Below are 19443 nucleotides of genomic sequence, written 5' to 3' on the forward strand. Positions count from 1 at the left end.
AAGTTTGGGTGGTGGGAGATAATGCTATTATGTTATGCATTTAAAAGTATTTTAGCCGGTAGTTGAAAGGAAATTAAATCAAACACAGGTGTGGGAACAAATAGCTATAAGAGTACTAAAAATCATACCAGGTAATTTTGGCTATAGACCTGTAATTCTCCACAATTGAAAAGTTCTAATCAGTTGTCCTTGGCTTGCTCTCTCTCTCTCTCTCTCTCTCTCTCTCTCTCTCTCTCTCTCTCTCTCTCTCTCTAAGAAACTCAGTCCACAATATATTCTTGACATTAAGTCTTTATCAGATCAATAATTTACAAACATCCGCTGTTCTGTAAATTGTCTCTTTACTCTTTTGTTTGCTTCCTTTTTGCCGGAAGTGTCTTGGCCCTATACAATCCTGTTTGTCTCTTTATTGCATTTGTTTCCTGGGCTTTTTGGATTTTGTCCAAAAATAATCATCATCTGTATCAAAGTCCTGATGTATTTCCCTTATCTTCCCCCACTCTATCCCACCCCACCCATCCCCCACCCCCACCCCTGGTAGACTTTTGTTTGTTGTTTTTGAGATGGGATTTCTCTGTATATACTTGACTGTCTTGGAACTCATTGTGTAGACTAAACCGACCTTGAACTCACAGGTTTGCCTGCTTCTGCCTCAGAGTGCTGGGATAGAGGTGGAGGTCACCATGACCAGCCTCTCACTGTGGTTTTGTAGCTTCAGGTATTATCTTCATATCTGTTTTCTGTTGGTTTTTGTGTAGAGTTGGAGATAAGAATCAGGTTTCATTCCTGTTTTCCCAGCACCATCTGCAAAGAGTTTCTATTTTCTCTAGTGCTGTTTTGAACACTTTTATTGATGATCAATTGGCTGTAGATGTTTTGAATTATTTCTAAACTTTTTATTCTGTTCCTTTTGTCTATTTATTCTGTTCCTTTTGTCTATTTGTAGGATCCAGGTCATTACCATGATATAGCACTGTGTGTATCTTGAGATTTGGCATTGTAATTCCTCTAGCCGTATCCTTTTTTGGTATTTGGGTCTTTTTTATTTCCATATATATTTTGTGATTTTTTTTCTAGTTCTTTGATATTTTGGTGAGATTGTGTTGTATCTATGTGTCACTATGAGTAGCATGGTTATCTTCACAGTATTAATTCTTCCAATTCAAGAATATGGGGTGGTTTCTTGTATGTCTTTCAATTCTTTCATTAGTGTTACTCATATGCTTTCTAAATGTTTGTTTCTTGAGACAGTGTCTCACTATATAACCCTGGCTGTCCTGGAACTTATTGTGTAGTAGACGAGGCTGGCCTGAAATTGGAAGACATCCCACCTGCCTCTGCCTCCTTAGAGATGGGATTAAAGTCGAGTGCCACACCTGCATCTCCTTAATAAAGTTTATCCCTAAGCAGTTTACAGTCTTGTGCCATCACACCCAACTTATATAGTGTTAGCAATCAAACCTAGAGCCTTCTGAATACTAGGCGAGCACTCTACCAACTGAGTCACGTACCCAGACCCCATAAGCAATTTATTTACTTATTTTATAACTATGGTGATGGGATTGCCTTCATCATTTCTCAGGAAGTTCGTTATTAATGCACAAAAACAAAGATTTTGTATGTTAATTTTGTATATCTCAATTTCATTGACTAAATTTATTTCACTCTTAGTGAGGTCTTTCTATGACTAGATCATATTATCTCAAAGAGAGACAATTTATCCTCTTTTCCCATTTGTATACTTTTATTTCTTTCTCTTCCTGGTTGTTCTACAGTCCAGTACTATACTAAGAGTGGCAAAAGGGAATGCTCATCCAGATATTAGGGGAAATGCTTCCAGACACCCCCCCTTCATTTTGACATTGGTATATAACACAAGTCCACAACAAGAGTGTTTGTCACAAAAGAATGCTGAAATTTCACTTTTTATTTTTAAGACAGATTTTCATCATGTTGCCTGGGGCTTTTAATCTGTGATCCCTTCCCCAGACCTATGAGGAGCTAGAATTACAGGTGTGCGTTATCACACGGAATGACTGTGGCTGGAGTGCTGCTGGAGTCATTGCTAGGTTTGGAGGGGTTATTTATTTTTGAGATTTTTACATCTCTGTTTTGTTAGTGATTGATTTCTACCTAGAGTTTTCATTTGGTTTGCTTTTTTGATTAATGTGTTAGCAAGAAGCTTTGCTTGTCTCTGTTCTTTTGTTTCTAAAACCCTTTTTTAAGCTTTTGTTAAATTTGAAGTGGAAGTTCTTATTAGCCACGTTGCAGCGCCATATTGATGTGAGTAGTTTTTCCTGCAGCTGGACCCACCCTGGCGCCAGCCCCAATTAACATACAGAGACTCTGTATTTGATATAAGGCTCTTGGCCAGTTACTTGTTTCTTATCACCTAGCTCTGTCTTAATTATTAACCCATTTCTATTAATCTAAGTATTTCCATGTGGTCTCATCTTACCGGGGAGTGGGGCCGGTGTCTCATCTCCCCAGTCTCTCCATGATGACTCCTTCTTACTCCTTCCTCGAATCCTCCTTGTCTCCTAGTCCCACCTATCTTCTCCTTCTTTTGTTTCTATTTTCAAGTTTTAGAAAAAGTAGATTTGTTTTTGCTCAGAATTCTGGTACATACCAGTTGGAAAGGAAGGGTTACACCTGATGAAGGTCTTTTTGTTAGCAGAGACTCAGGGTAACACAAGACAATACACACAAGAGGCTGTGTGTGTGTGTGTGTGTGTGTGTGTGTGTGTGTGTAGGTATGTGTGTGGGGGTATGTGTGTAGGTGTGTGTATGTGTGTAGGTATGTGTGTGTATGTGTAGTGTGTGTGTCTTGGGTCATTGTCTGATTTGGGTGTAAGGAAATGCTGGCCTACAAGAGTTTGGAAAAGTCCCATCCTTTTCAATTTTAGGGAATTGTTTGGGAAGAACTGGTGTTTTTGTTTGAAGTCCCTCTCTCTTTAGGTGTTATTAGTTTTTCAGATTTTCTGTGTCATTACCATTCAGGTTCTATATTTACTCTATTGTTTCAAACTCATTTATTTAGTATTAATGTTATGTTTTGATTTGATTTGTTTGGCCCAGAGTCTTGTACTGTGGCCCTGCAGGTGGGTGGGGGAATGGATGAAAGGGAACTGGTAACATGGCCCAGCAGTTAAAAGCACTTGCTAACAAGCTCAGCAAAGTGAGTTCTAGTCCCAGACCCACAGGGCAGAAGGAAAGAACTGATTCCTGAAAGTGTCCTCTGATTTCGACGTGCAACACCCCCCCCCAACACACACACACAGAGACATACATATTAAATAAATACATGAATACAGTTTTGTTTTGCTGCTCTTGCACAGGACCCCAGGTTCGGTTGTCATCAAATACATCTCAGGGCCTGACATCCTTAGGAGGCAACAAGCAAGTGATGCACATAAATACATGCATGCAATACTCATATGCACACAAATAAAAACAAATCTTTAGGGAAAGTTTGTATAACAACGCCTAAAATGAAGAACCAGGAGTAGAACAAGGCACAAAATCTGTGCTTCTCAAGAGGTCCAGGCTGAGCTGAAGAATTTAGGTGGATTGCCCAGCAGGCTAGAGCTGGGAGGTGGAGAACGCACCCTGGTTGTCCTGGAAACCGGCTCGGGTCTAAGGACCGCCCCCTCCGCCCTGTTCTCTCCGAAGCTCGCAGTTCAGGAGCTGCTCACAGGGAGAGGGCGGGGCTTCACCGTGAGCCTCCCTTGGTCACGTGTGGAGCTGGCGTTGCCTGGCGCTGCTGCCTGACGCAGGCTCCGGGGTCTGCCGAGTGGCGGGCTCACGGAGAGAAGGCTTCCAGACTGAGCAGCAGATCCCGAGCTCTCTGTGCGGCCGCCATGGACCTGGTTTTAAGCCGGGCTGATTATCTCCAGGTAAACCGGTCGGCGGGCGCCCTCCTGGGTGGACGTGGGGCTGCTGTCTGCAGGCCTGGAGAAGCAGCAGTCGCTCCAGGCCCGGGTCCTAGGGGGTGTCCCAGCTGTCCCCAGTGGCCTCGATTGCCCTATCACTACGCCTGGAGCTGACCACACCAGCCGTATTCCAGGAAACCATCACAACCCTACTGAGCTTACTAGATCTTCATGAAAGTTTACCACTAGGTAGTCGGGGGCCCAGGAAAGGTTAAGTAATTTGCCCTGTACTTAAAAAATTATGTGGTTGCTATTTGAATCAAAGTGTGGGACTCCAGAGCCAATATCCGTTCAGTGCATGACTACTTCCCAGGAGGTTGGACCAGATACTTCACTTTTTATCTTATGGATGCTGATTGCTACATCCTGTTAATGTCGCTTGGTCTGGCCAATTAGTCACCATCTCCATGGGTTGGTAGGGCCTACAACCTCCTTGTTCGACTTTCCCCGAGCCATGGTTCAAAGCACTTGAAAATGTCAAGGTAAACAGATTGTTTAAAACTTTTAACACCATGCCTAAAAATTCAGAATACAGTCATATCTGTACTATAAGCAGTTCCATGACGGGTTGTTTTTAAGTTCTCTCCTGCTTCTGGTGACAGTTGCCTCTGATGAACAAGCCATGCACGCTGCTTTCACCCCCCCCCCCCACCTTTTGTAAAATAGTCACCATAGTTACACTGGATGGTTTGAACATCAGCGTCAATGTCACTTCAGCAAAAGCCCCCCATTTTCCATCACTCTTCATCAGTGATGTTACAGAATTATTTTTTACTTAATTATGATACATTTGGGGCTGTTTGCTGTATTCTGACTTTTTCTGACTTCATTGGTAAATGTTAACTAATAAGAATATTCATTTCAGTGAAAGAATTAAAAACTCATTATGATCCGGTCTTTTGTTCTTTTTAAATTTCCGATGTAATAACGTCAAAGTAGAGTGTGGCAGCAGACTCTCACCGGTTGGCTGGTCTGTTTGCTTAGGTGGGAGTGACCTCTCAGAAGACTATGAAGTTGCTTCCTGCCTCAAGACAAAGAGCTACACAAAAGGTGCAGTAGGCATTGACTTGTCCACCTTCTCCAGGCTGTACCGGGAGAGGCTCATCCTGCCATCCTTATTAGTAACTTAATGTGTAATAAGTGCTAATGTCAACATGAAAAATGAGCGTCTTTAACTTCAGTAGAAGATGAAATATGAATAAATCTTTGGAGATAGCCATGTTCTTGGACATTGATTTATTGCATTCAGTTAGTGAGTTGTGTAAGAAAACTTGATAAAAAACGTACATCTTGAGCTTCAGTTGTAGTTCCTGAGGGAAACTTGTGTAACCTATTAGAGACCCTGAAGTCAATCCCTAGAACTGCAAAACAAAACACTCCTTTTCCTGGTAATAATTCATTTTGTGTACCCGATGTATGTGTGTAAAAAGAAGTGCAAAATATAACAGAATTTTGATAATGTAATTCCTTGCAAGTTCCTATTCTGTTGTTTTGATTTTATTTATTTTTGAGACCAGTTTCCATGTAGCTGAGGCTGGCCTTGAACTCTCAATCTTTCTGCCTCATCATCAAAAGTTCAGGAATTATAGGCATGTGCAATCATGCCTGGTTTAAATTTTCTCTTATCGTTAGAGTTATTGTCTTTAATGTTGAACTTTGGATTAACTTGGCTTCTTATAGACATAAACCAATTATTTTTGTAGGATAGTAGGGTATTTTAATAGTTGCAAAGCAAATGTATTACTTTGACATATCAACATTTTCAAGATGAATGTAGAGAGGTTTCTTTTTTTCTTGATAAACATACTTAAATACATTACTTAACCTTTGGCTACTTTTTTGAATTGATTTGAATAAGGGTGGTCTCTCTAAGGTATTTAAATATGAGAAAAATCTGACCTTTTAAACAGAACTTCAAGAGAATCAACTGATTCCTGATTATTGTTTACTAGATTCTAGATATAAAAGCACGTCTCAAGAATTTTAATCATTTAAATTGTTGAGGATCTGAAAGAACTTATTTATGTAATATCAGTACTTATGCTATTAAATTTAAATCTAAGAAGTATTTAAAATAGCAAAAGAATCAAACTCATGTTTACACAAAAACTTATTTGTATTAAAAGTGTATTTTCAAAATAGAAGAATTTAGAAATAACAGTGAAATATTTTTGAAAATTCTGAAATGTGTGTCAAAAGCAAAGGTAGGTGGTTTCTTTTCTGCATTCAGTCTGTTATGGTGTTTTGTTTTGGTTGTAATAAATAGAGAAAAGCCTCACTAAATCAGCTTGCATGAATACATAGTTGAAAATAAAGGAAGACATTTTAAGTAGCTTTTTCAGATTACTCTAACTTTTGATGCTGTCTTTAAATTGATGAGGTTTCTTGGCTATCCCTGCAGTGTGTCATCTGAAGGCACTGTGAACTTTTCAGCATGACAGTAAGTGCACACTCTCAATCAATCTGTTACAGGCAGTTGTTGGAGATCAGGACGGGGTCGTAATGTGCTTCGGCATGAAGAAAGGAGAGGCGGTGGTGAGTGGAGCTATTTAAGGCAAGGTTTTTCCAAAAGACAGATGCTCTCCTTGCTGAACAATCCTAAGTTATAAGTTTCCTAAAATATAGAAATGGAAAAATAAATTGTAACATGATATATAATCATAGCTTTTATAGTCAAGGAAAATGTTTACAACAATAAGGTAACTTGTACGCAACTTTTTCCTCAATTTATTTTTGCAGCCAGTCTTCAAGACTTTACCAGGACAGAAGATTTCGAGGCTGGAACTAGGAGGAGTTCTCAACACACCCCAGGAGAAAATCTTCCTTGCTGCAGGGTCTGAAATCAGAGGCTTCACAAAGAGAGGAAAACAGTTTCTCTCCTTTGAGACAAACCTCACTGAAAGCATTAAAGCTATGTATGCTTCATTCTCTTTCAAGTTTATATATGCATCTATATATATAACACATTGGTTTGATATAAAACATCTTATTAAATTGGTATATGCTAGTAGGTTTTCTGGAAAATAAAACTGGCTACAGGTATTTCCCTAGTCAAAACCTTGAATCAATGCAAAGTTGATTGACTTTTGTAATGTATTTAACTGTATAGTATGTATTTGTGTGTAGACACTCACATTCACTTTTTGTTTGAGAGGCATTTCTAAAAATATGTTTTGTGTTTTTAATGGATACATAGTAATTGTGTGCATTTATAAATCACGGTGATAGTCAATGCATGTACATGATGTGTGGTGTCAGATCTGGGTAATTAGCATATGTGTCACCTCTGACATAATTTATTGCTGGGAACATCCTAAATCTTCTCTACTAATTATTTTTGAAGTGTGACGCTGTTGACTACATTCAGTTTCTACTGCCTGATTGGTTCAGTTATAATCATGATCAAGGTATATGTAAAAAGTTAAAAACCTCTCTAGATGTACAGATTCCTGTTCCTCAAGTGTCTTTGGTGGTTCTCGTTTGAGGTAGCAATATCACTTTAAAAGCCTGTCAGTATTTGAATATGGTGGCTCCGGTCTGTAGTCCCCACACTTGACAGTAGGATTGTTGTGAATCTGGGGTCAGTCTGAGCTGTATAATGAGTTTAAGATCAGTATGGACTACAGAGTGAGGCCTGGTCTTAAAAACCAAAAGACAAAATAAGGCAAAACGCTGGCCATTACAGTTGATGACCACTAAGTGTTGTGATTTCTAGAGAATTGGGTAGCACTGGTGAAAAATAAGTGACTTCCTGGCATGAGAAATTTCACAATTAAAAATTTAGATTTTTTTTTCCTATTAAGAGGTAGGGGAAGAGAGGGAGAGAAAGATGTATGTGTGGGCATGTGCTGTGGTTTATAGGTAGAGGTCAGAGGTCAGCTTTGTAGAACCAGTGTCCTATGTGAGACTAAGGAGAGTTCTAGGGAGAAATTCAGATCATCAGGGTTTCATGGCAAGCTCTTTACCTTCTGAGCCATTGTCAATCCTGAAATTTTAGTTTTTGAGCCATGGGGGCTAGAGAGGCCTCAATTCATCTAAACCAAATTCTCTCTCTCTCTCTCTCTCTCTCTCTCTCTCTCTCTCTCTCTCTCTCTCTCTCTCTCTCTCTCTGTTTTTTGAGACAGGGTTTTTCTGTGTAGTCTAGGTGTCTTGGCTGTCCTGGAACTCACTTTGTAGACCAGACTGGCCTCAAACTCAGAGATTCTCCTGCCTCTGCCTCCTGAGTGTTGGGATTAAAGGCATGCACCACCACCAACCAACTACTAACCTAGTCTCTTAGGCCTGCTAACCCAAGACCTCTTGGGAAGCCTAACGATAGATCCCTCACCTTTGGTAATCAGAGTAACAAAGAGTGCTTTTTATATTTCTTCCTTTGCCATGATGCAGCCAAGCTGAATGCGTAGCCAGAGACCTGGTTTGAAAGCCACTAGTTCACTCCATCTCTTTTTATAGTAGACAGACATTATGTGTCATTCTATGCAATGCTTTAGTGAAGTGAGACAAGAATTTAACAGCAACAATGAAAATAATTTCTAACAAATTATAATTTGTTTGAAATGCCCTTGTAGATGAATTTAAAACTTTGTGATTATTAGCTAAACTTTGTTAAAACAATTATAAATGAATTATCCTCAAGATAGCATTCTAACCATCGTTCATCATTTACTTTAAAGTCAATTCACTTGAGGTGTGCTTTCCTAGGCACATTAATGTGAGGCTAATACTGGAGCTGAAATTACCCATGCTGTAGTATTAGCCATCAGTCCTGTTAACATTCTGCTATTCACTTATAAAAGGGATAATAACATTCTACATAGTATGATATAGTGCTAATGTGCTAATTTGGGTGCATCAGTTAGGACAGTGCTTGGTGCATGGTACACATTTTAAAAGTTTCTCTTTTGATACTATTTCCTGTTCTTCATTTTTCTGAGCTTTTTAATGAGAAGCCTAACTTACAGTGTTATGTCAAAATGACTAGAAGTTAAAGCTGCATGGTTTGTACCTAGAACTCCGCACTTGGGAGGTAGAAGCAGGCTGGCATAATTCTGCAGCTATCCTCAGCTCATAGAGAGGTATCAGGACAGCCTACAAGATCCTGTTTTTAAGTGGGGGATATAAAAGGGTGGGAAATGAAACAAAACTTATCTATATAAAATGTAAGTAAACTCTTTTCACTACTAAAAGAAAATCAGTTCCCTATGCTTTAAAATATGAATGTCCTAAATTACTATTTGAATGTCCTCAGGTACATATCTGGCTCTGACCTCTTTCTCAGTGCAAGCTACATCTATAATCATTACTGTGATTGCAAAGACCAACATTATTACCTTTCTGGGGACAAAATCAATGATGTCATCTGCCTTCCTGTGGAAAGGTTATCTCGAATGACGCCGGTGTTGGCCTGCCAAGACAGGGTGCTCCGAGTTTTACAGGTGACGTCCTTTGGATTTTAGATTTTTTTTTCATTATTCAGTAAATCATTATGACTTCTTCATGCTTGAGGTTTCTTTAATGATCCCTGCCTTAAGTATCCTATGTAAAGCTGAATGTGAGAAAATATTTTTACATTTGATAATTTCTCTCTTTCTTCAGGCAGATGTGTTGGGCTCTTTGGAGAGTTTTTAGAAAACATCTAGGGAGGGAAAAGGCTATCTTCTGCTTCCCTGTCCCCAATCATGAATGCAGACCATCAGAATGGGACACTTCAATACAGATGACTATTGCCAACATTTTGTTCTTTCATTACTTTTCTAGTCCTCGAAATTAACAGGAAAAATGGGGTAGAAGAGTGGGTGACAAATAATTTGAATTTATCAACCATTTAATCACAGTATGTAGGATAAAGTACTCAGTAAATAATTCTCATTGCATAAGTAAGTGGTAGAGTGTTTGTCTACCAGGCATGAACCCTTGGATTTGAACTCCAGGGCTACATAAACCCGATGTTGTATTACAAGCCCCAAATCACAGCACTCAGGAGGTGGAGGCAGAAGAATCAGACATTCAAGATCACCCTTAGATGTGTAATGAGTTTGAGACCAGCCCAGGATAGATGAGATCCTGTTTCAAAAGAACACAAAGCAGAAATGAATGAGCTAGCATTCCACTGGAAATTACCTAGCTGATTTCTAGGGTTCAGCTTTGTTTCACAAAAGACTATCTATATTCTTATTTATATTTACTTATCATTTTACTTTTTCATGGCATGGTATTACCATATAGTCTCTGTATGGACCAGAACTTGCTGTAGACCAGGCTACTCTCAAACTCACAGAGATCCACATCTCTGCTTCCCAAGTACTAGGAATGTGTGCTACCATGCCTGCCTACATTCTTATTGTTAGAAATAAACCAGCAAGGATCTGTGAAAGGAGAAATGGAATTGCTGTCTTTCAGACTTGCTCATTTCCCCTTTCCTGCCTTTGAAACTACTCCGTCCCCTGAACGTGCCTCTTTTACAACTTGTAGATGTTCTGTTTTACTTGTAGATGTCTACAAACTTTATAATGATTAATGAAGGATAAGCATATGGCTCTTTTCCATGTTGTAAATCTGTTAAAATCTTGTAAATGGTGTAGTCATTGAACTATGTAAGTGGCAAAACAACAAGAAAAAAGACAATAGCTTGTTTTCATATCTGAGTAGTAGATGATTCTGTCTCTTAGCTAGAGTGAGTTTGGGGGACTACCAAAAGGCAAGGCCAGGGTTCCCCTTTGGAAGCAACTTTGGGTGTGCCCAGTTTTGAAGTTATTCTATCTTAAACCCACCAGTTAACACAAGAGAAGACAGAAGAAATAGCACTTGATCCTGGAAAGTTTTAGAAGGTGCTTACCAGTATATGATTTTCAGACACACAACATATTAAAGATGAAAACTATTGGCTCCTCTGTTTAGAAGTTCATTGAGTTGTTTGATCTTTGGATCTGGTTAATTATGTTTTTTTTTTCTAATAAGGTTCAAATTTTAAAAATGAAAACAGTTCGAAGTAGAGAACATATTATATATTTTTCTCCTTGGTCTGTGTGTGTTTCATTTTCAATATGTTAATATATGTAAAATTATTGAAAAACACATTCATATTTATAATCTACTTTGTTGTTGTTGTTGTTGTTTTTGACACAGAGTTTCTCTGTGTAGCTTTGTAGACCAGGCTGGCCTCAAACTCACCGAGATCTACCTGCCTCTGCTTCCTGGGTGCTGTATACCACCACTGCCCAGTTACAACTTACTTTCTTAAAGTACTTTTATTTTAAATGTTTTACAAGTTAATAGATTTAGATATTGATGTTTCCCATGGTTTCCTGTATTCTTTTGAATGTTTTATTTTCAGCTTCAGCTTTTATAACTCTTGTTTTCCTTCAGGGATCTGATGTGATGTATGAAATTGAAGTTCCTGGCCCACCCATGGTCTTAGCTCTACATAATGGAGATGGCGGTAATCAGATTTCAGTACTTACTCATAGCCAGTAATGAGTGTAAATACCACTAAGTAAAAGCAGGAAGTGTGTGCAGAGTGTAGCGGAGTTAATTGTGTTCTCTTCTGCTTAGTTGTGAAGTATTGCACATCTAACTGGAAGTTAAATGTAGGTAATAGCTTTACCTTATGACCACATGGTGACTATTTTAGTCTAGTTTCTGTGAATCAGAACAACACAGTAGAGGTACAACATTTAAATGTTTGGTTTTCATTGCTGAGATTGTTTTAAGGTAATAAGAGCATGGCATGGACATCACATATTTAGGAGTCCATTGGAACTACCTTGAAGCAGAGGAGTAATGATAGTTTTGCTTCTAGATAGCCAAGGACTGGATTTCTTAGAAAAGAAGAAATGTCAGGTAAAGGAATTTAGTTCAGAAATTTTAAATGTAATTAAAAGGTATGGAGCCAACATAGATAAGAATTCTGGCACACATGAAATTTTTTTTTATTTTTATTAATTTATTAATTTATTTTTTATTAATTTATATTTCCAATATATAAAAATAAAAACTATATAAATAGTGGTATCATATGATGTTTTGATACATATAGACCAATTTTTAAAAAAAATTACCCCAAGTGAAGTTTCTTGGCTTTTATGTAATATTTGAAAAGTGAGATTTTTGACATTAAATTTTTTTTTAAGATCTAGTGTTCACGTGTTCACTTTAATTTTAACCAGGTGACTCTGGAGAAGGCCTTCTGTTTGGCACATCCGATGGAAAGCTCGGGCTTATTCAAATCACCATATCCAAGCCAATACACAAATGGGAAATTCGAAATGACAAAAAGCGGGGAGGTACATTTCAATATAGTTCAGATTATGAAATTTCAACAATTATTTAATAAAACAGAGTATGCAATTTATTCTGTTTTAATTATATTATATAGCAGGCTTAGTGATTAACAGAGACACCTCTGACTTATCCACTATTTAATTATGGCATCTATTGTATTATAGATGTAATTTTTAAAATAAGAAGTTCTACTTGTAGTTTGGGATAGATGTATAGGTTAATCTCCATTATTCCATGTTAAACCCCACTGGAATGGAGACTTATTAGAGATCTGAGGCATTTGGTGGGATGTAAAGAATGTATTAGTGGGTCAGAAACTATTTGTTTTCTAAAGAGTTTATAAATTTCCCAACTTGGTAGGTAGTGAGATAGCTATTTATATGTACAGGATATTTGTGTATTTATCCTTTAGCAAATACTTGCTAGGGGAAACAAAGAAGAGCTGACTGGTCACATGCGGAGAACACAGGTTTAGTGTATGGAGGAGGGACAATGGAAGTGGCTCCTTAGACTCGATGATCAGAGAAAGTGCTTTAGAAAAGAGGAATTTGAGCTGAGAAGGTGTGGGGGAAAGAATATTCTGAGGAGGAAAAAATATTTGCAAAGCCCTTGAGACAGGTGAGCATGATTCATTGGGAGGCAGTAATGTGGCCCGAGGAGACGTTAGAGGAGTAAGGCCAAACTGCAGGCCTTTGAAGCCTCGGAGGAGTGAATTTTAATTAGAGTGCAGTGGGAAGTCCAGGGAGAATTGTATGTGGAAGGTGTGACAGGATCAAATTCACTGAAAAGAAGCAAAATAGGTTTGTGTGGAGAATGGATTTGGGAAGAAACGTCCACACTGGAAACATCGAGACCACTCTCAAGTTGTAGTCAGCATGATTTATCATGGTCCACAGCGGCCTGGTTCATCCTTACTACAATGGAGATAGAAAAAGGAGACTCTGTACATGGAGGTGGAGGGTCTTGACACAGAGGGTGAGGAGGATGACATCAGAGATAGAGCCTAGAATTCTTTAGCCTATGCACCAGAGGAAAGGCATAGTGTACTGACAATACGGGAACCCTGAAGAGAGAACAGTACTGATACAGTGTGCAGAATATTAAAGAATTTCGCTCAGGGCATGAAAAGTTTGAGATTCCCATGTGTACAGGAAGGTGACAAATTGGACATAAGAGCCTGGGGCGTACTGAGAAGCCAGAGCTAAAGGAAGTTGTAAATGTAGGTCCATTGCTGTGTAAATTGCATTTAAAGCTTTGGAAATAGATGAATGTAGATGGGAAAGAGAAAAATAAATACATAAGTAAATAATTAAATAAATAAAACACCTAATTATGTGCAAAGTTGTTCCTTTTCTTTACTCAATTCTAATTGATTATATAAAATTTTCATAACTATGTGGTACGAAAATATATGAATGCATGTATATATTCTCCTGCATCTCTTGGTTTTCTAACCCATCACTCTTGTTACTTTCACCAACCCCTTTTTTGTAGGCATCTTGTGCATTGACAGCTTTGATATCATGGGTGATGGGGTTAAAGATTTGCTTGTTGGGAGAGATGACGGAATGGTGGAAGTGTATAGTTTTGAGAATGCAAATGAACCTGTGCTACGATTTGATCAGGTAAGTTAATTTAGAAAGATTTGTGTGGGTACTGGGACTATAGTTTAGCAGTGCAATCCTTGCCGATTGTGTATGAAGTCCTGGTTCTGTCCCTAATGCTATAAGCCAGAAGCAAGATGAAGACTATATACTTACCACTTTCCATTGTTGTAGAGAACATTGATAGTTTGAATTTTAGTAAATTCACACATTGCAAAGTATTTCTTTTTAAAACAAAATGTTGTTGTTCTATCCTGACCTGGTGGTGAGGCCTCTAAATACCAGCAACTCTGGCTGAGGTAGGAAGATCACAAATTCAAGGCCTGCCTTAAAGAGTAAGCAACTTTAGTGAGACTGTCCCAAAGCAGAAACTAAGAAGGATATTGCTCATTGGTAAAGAAATACTAGTAAAGATACTGCCATTCTCAAAATCTCTATTCTATTCTTGGGTATGGGTACCAGAGTACTGCCTTTAAACTGAATAATAAATTCCTTTCAGTATCACTCTTAAATATAATTTTAATTTCTTATGTTTTAAATATTTTATTCTAGTGTTTATGAATCAGAACAACACAGTAGAGGCAAAACATTTAAATGTTTGGTTTTCAATGATGAGATTGTTTTAAGGTAATAAGAGCACAGATGTGGATATCACATAGTTAGGATTCCATAGGAACTACCTTAAAACAGAGAAGTAATGATAGTCTCACTTCTAGACACTCAAGGACCAGCTTTCTTAGAAAAGAAGAAGTGCCAGGTAAAGGAATTTAGTTCAGAAATTTGAAATGTAGCCTGGCGGTGGTGGTTCAGGCCTTTAATCCCAGCACTCAGGAGGCAGAGGCAGGTGGGTGGAACTCTGTGAGTTCAAGGCCAGCCTGGGCTACAGAGCTACACAGAGAAATTCTGTCTCAAATAAACCAAAGTAAATAAATAAATACATTTTCAATGTTACTGAAAGGTACAGAGTCAACATAGACAAACATTCTGGCATATATAAATCTCTTTTCTACTGTTTTCTATTCATTTTTAATTAATTCATTTTTCTGATATATAAAGGTGAAACTAAATATGAATGGTGATATCATATTGCTGGTATCATATGATGTTTTGATTCATGTATACCAAATATATTTCCTTTAAATTTTTTAAGTTTTACTTATTTGTGAATTTGTATATTTAGCGTTTGTAGAGACGTTTGTGTGTAGGTATTTATATGTGTGTGATATGTAAGCACATACCACTGCATGCATGTAGAGGCCAGAGGATAACTTTTGGAAATTGGTTCTCCCTTCCTACCATGTGGGTCCCAAGGATCAAACTCAGGTTGTCAGGCTTGGTAACAAGATTCTTACCTACTGAGATATCTTGCCAGTCCCTGAGTATAATGTTTAAATAGTGTTAAACATATTTCTTAGTGAAAATTCTCAAAATCATTCATTGTAGCCCTTTGAAGTATATGGTACATAATTGCTATCTACAATTGGCTTACACAGTGGCAAATATTCTTTTCCTTCTGTGTCATGATTCTCTATCAGCACTTCAACAAATAAGTGAAAATACAGCAAATCAAATATCACAACTTCACACTTAGATAACTATTGGTACTTGTTAATCAACTTTTCCTTAGTCTTCCCTTCCCTACTCTTTAAGCTACAGTACCCATCATTCTATCCTTAACTTCCATGAGGTCCACACTTGATGTTCCACCAGTGAATGAGAGCTATAGTCTTTCTGTGCCTGTCTAAATGGTATTCTGTTTCAGAAAGTGGCGCACTAGGTCTACAGTGTGTAATTGTTGTAATGAGATCCATGTGTAATTGTTGTAATGAGATCCACGAGGACAGGCTGCCTTGCCTTAGAGAGCTTAGGCTTGGCTTCTGGTTCTGAGGGAGGAGTACAGCTTCATCTGTCATGGTGCTCTTGCTGGCAGATTCCCAGCATAGCGCAGAGTGTCTCAAATACCAGAGAAATCTGATGGTATTTGTGTTTCTCTCTCTCTCTGTCTCTCTCTCTCTCTCTCTCTCTCTCTCTCTCTCTCTCTCTCTCTCTCTCTCTCTCTCTCTCTCTCTCTCTCACACACACACACACACAAAAGCCCCTGAACCAATTCTCAAACTCTACCTAAAGACTTTTATCGGTCAAATCCTTTCCTAAAAGCCCCTCCCCAGCCCTTACTTGGATTAATCCATTAGCACATAATTTTGGAAATGAAGCTCCTATGGGGAGCTACATGTTCCACTGGGCATTCAAATCCTAGCTGTCTGATTGCCTCTAGGGCTGCCTCATAGAGGCTACACTGAGGCTTTCAAATAAAAGTGTCCACAAAGAGTGTTATGGAGGAGGTGATGCGGAAATTCAAACATTACACAGTCGAGTATTTTACAGATTTAGTTCAAACTTGTTCGTCTTGATGTAAAAAATCATCTTGCTAAGTAAAATTCAAGAGCTAGTTCAGAGCCATATACCGGTGGCACATGTCTTTAAATCCCGGAAGAGGCAGGTGGATCTCTGTGCTGCCTGGTCTACTGAGTGAATCCTGGAGAGCCAAGGCTACACAGACAAACACTGTCTTCAAAACAACAACAACAACAACAACAAAACAAAAAAAACACACACAAAGAAATAGTTCAAGCTTCAAAGTAAGCAAGTATATACAGTATCGATTGATGATGTGCTTTTTCTGGTCAGCCTCTGAGCAACTTTTAGTACTACACCTCAAGTCTTCTCTACTTCTGTTCTATACCTTAGTGAACAGCACGGCATTTTGCTGTTCACTTGTGTCTGCCACTAACAACCACTATCTCCCTGGCTGTTTTTTTTTTTTTTTAATCTTTCTAATAACAGAGGGACTGATATAAGAACTTGTGTCAATAAAAATGAAAAAAATAAGACTGCAACTTAAAATAGTTTGCAAACACAAGTTTTTTATTTTAATTAATTTTTATTTTATGTGTATCGGTGGTTTCCCTACATTTATGAGGGTATCCGATCCCCCCGGGGTCGGAGTTAGAGATCGTTGTAAGCCACCTGATGTGAGTGTGAGAGCCAAACCTGGGTCCTGGGCAAGAGCAGCATGCACTGTTACCCATTTAACCATCCCTCCAACCCCTTTATATTAGTTTTGACCAGAAGGGTAATACTAATAATGATAGAAACCTCCAGTGCTCACAGTATAGAAATTTCTACTCCCCAGAGCTTTGTGATCACAGAGGACATTTTTTAAAAAGTATTTCTTTGAGAGTTTTGTACACTATGTTTTGACCATACTCTCCCCCTCCAATTCCAATTCCTTCCAAATCCACCCTGTTTCTCTATCCTCCAGACTTTGTGTCTTTTTTTTTTTTTTTTTTTTTTTTTTTTTAATCCCCCAAGACCATTCTATGCTACCCAAAACACCCTTGGATGTGTGGTCCTCTGCTGGAGCCTGGTTGACTCACCAGAGACTACACTCAGAAAAAAACAGCCTCTCTCTCTCCCAGTGGCTAACAGCTGCCAATGGCTTCATGGCTGGAGGTGGGTGGGGATGTGTGCCAAGCTCCCCTCTCCATGCTGAGATTTGGTCTGGCTTGGGCTTGTACAAGTTTTGTGTGTACTATCACAACCACTATCAGTTCTCATATGCAGCTATCCTGCTGTGTCCAGATGTTTTCTTTCAGTAGTCCACTGTTTCTGGCCCTTACACTCTTGGCTACTTCTGAAATGTCCTCTGAGCCTTGGTGGTGTGTTTATGCCTGAGCGCTCCACAGTCTCCTGTTCTCTGCACCTTGGGCCAGCTGTGTTGATCACCATCTGCTGCAAGTAGAAGCTTCTCAGATGAGTGACAGATGCACTGATAAGTCAGTGGGAGCCAGTTTAATGCTGTGTTCCATTTATCAGCAGGTGTAATCGTAGGAGGTTCTCCCCTAAGGCCTAGGACTTAACCATAGATTCTTGGCCCGATAATGGTGCCAGATTAGTGAAGGTAATTTCAATGTAAGTTTTTGGTCATAGATAAATGTAATATAATTCCATACTGGACTGAAAGATCGCTCAGTATTTAAGAGCATGTACTGCTCTCAAAGAGGACCCAAGTTTTATTCCCAGCATGCATATTAATGGTTCACAACAGCCTATAACTCTGGCTCCAAGATGTTCTGAGGCTTCAGGTTTCCCTGGGTATTTGTACTCATGTGCACATACCTCCCCCCCCCATACATCCATACAAATAAATAAATATATGTTTAAGGAATTCCATCTAATTATATTAAAACGCATATGAGTATATTACATTAAAATGAAAGTATGTGTGGAAAGTGGAATGAAAATAAACGTTGATATGTCATGCACACACACACACACACACACACTTTTTTTTTTAAAGTGGAGGAGCCAGCAAGATGGGATAGTGGGTGAGGGTGTTTGCCACACAAGCCTGGCAAACTGATTTCAATCTCCATGTCATGTGAGGTAAAAAGGGGAGAAGGGAGAAATGACTCCTCCGGATTTTCTTCTGACCTCCACATACACACTGTAGCCTGCATGCTCATACACACACACATGCACACATGCACACACACACACACACATGCATACATACACACATGCATACACACATACACGCACATATATATACACACACACACATACACGCACATACATACACATACACACAAACACATTACATATACATATATATAATTATAATGAATAATACAAATTTTTTTGGTTTTTTTTTTTTTTTTTTTTGAGACAAAATTTCCCTGTGTAGCTTTGGAGCCTGTCCTGGAACTCATTCTGTAGATCAGGCTGGTCTCAAACTCACAGAGATCTGGCTATCTCTGTCCCCCCGCTACCCTCAGTGCTAGGATTAAAGGTGTGTACCACCACTGCCTGGTATATTTTAAAATAAAAATAAAAGTTTAAGAATAAAAAGGAACAATGTAACATTTCTGTTTCTTTCAGTTATTCTAACTGTTATCTCTTACTTTCAATGTCAGTGATTGTATACACAAATTTTTCCTGGTATTTAGGTTCACTGGGTATGATTTTTAAATGTCATGGTTTTATTTTAAAATATATAACTTCCATAAGTTTATGTTGACAGTTCTAGAAGTTAACTTAATAACATACAGCAAACACATATTTTTTCCCATTAAAGAAAAAAATTTTGGAAGAAATTTACTGACTAGACTAAATTTACCAGCTGTTTTGTTTATATGATTTTCCAAATCTTCCTTCTTTAGAGAAATAGTTTTGTTTTTTAAATGATTATGCTGTGTTATTCACAAATATGCTGGTTATTTTGATTCTTTTTTGCTGTATTTAAAAATGCTGGAATTTTCTAGCATTTGTTCAGATTTTTCTCTCCTAATCTTAGTGTCTGCACATGATACATATACTCTAAATATATATTAAATATCTGTAGACAAGAAGAGGGGCTTTGTAGCTTATTTTAACATGTCTTTGAAATGTTTAAATATTAACAAGAGGTTAATATTCCATTATTTTAGATGTTGTCTGAAAGCATTACATCGATCCAGGGTGGTTGCTTAGGGAAAGATGGTTATGATGAAATTGTGCTGGCCACGTATTCAGGTAATGTGATGGTAATGGACCGTTGAAGGGAGATGAGAAAGTAAAGTTACTTT

At 38.3% G+C, this 19443-nt stretch overlaps 1 protein-coding gene across 2 annotated transcripts in view; it reads left to right on the forward strand.

Moving 5' to 3' along the window:
* Positions 1 to 3843: 3843 nt before the first annotated feature.
* The window catches only part of Bbs7 (Bardet-Biedl syndrome 7), a 37880-nt gene continuing 22280 nt past the window's right edge, over positions 3844 to 19443 (forward strand). For both annotated transcript variants that reach the window (XM_051185798.1, XM_051185797.1), the window contains exons 1-9: positions 3844 to 3896; positions 4917 to 4982; positions 6405 to 6467; positions 6672 to 6847; positions 9181 to 9367; positions 11298 to 11370; positions 12098 to 12214; positions 13707 to 13837; positions 19306 to 19390. In XM_051185798.1, coding sequence (XP_051041755.1) covers positions 3861 to 3896; positions 4917 to 4982; positions 6405 to 6467; positions 6672 to 6847; positions 9181 to 9367; positions 11298 to 11370; positions 12098 to 12214; positions 13707 to 13837; positions 19306 to 19390 — 934 coding nt within the window. In that variant the 5' untranslated portion in view covers positions 3844 to 3860. The remainder of the gene's footprint in view (positions 3897 to 4916; positions 4983 to 6404; positions 6468 to 6671; positions 6848 to 9180; positions 9368 to 11297; positions 11371 to 12097; positions 12215 to 13706; positions 13838 to 19305; positions 19391 to 19443) is intronic.

The sequence above is a fragment of the Phodopus roborovskii genome, unplaced genomic scaffold, assembly GCF_943737965.1.
Source record: "Phodopus roborovskii unplaced genomic scaffold, PHOROB, whole genome shotgun sequence".
Classification (NCBI taxonomy): Eukaryota; Metazoa; Chordata; class Mammalia; order Rodentia; family Cricetidae; genus Phodopus; species Phodopus roborovskii.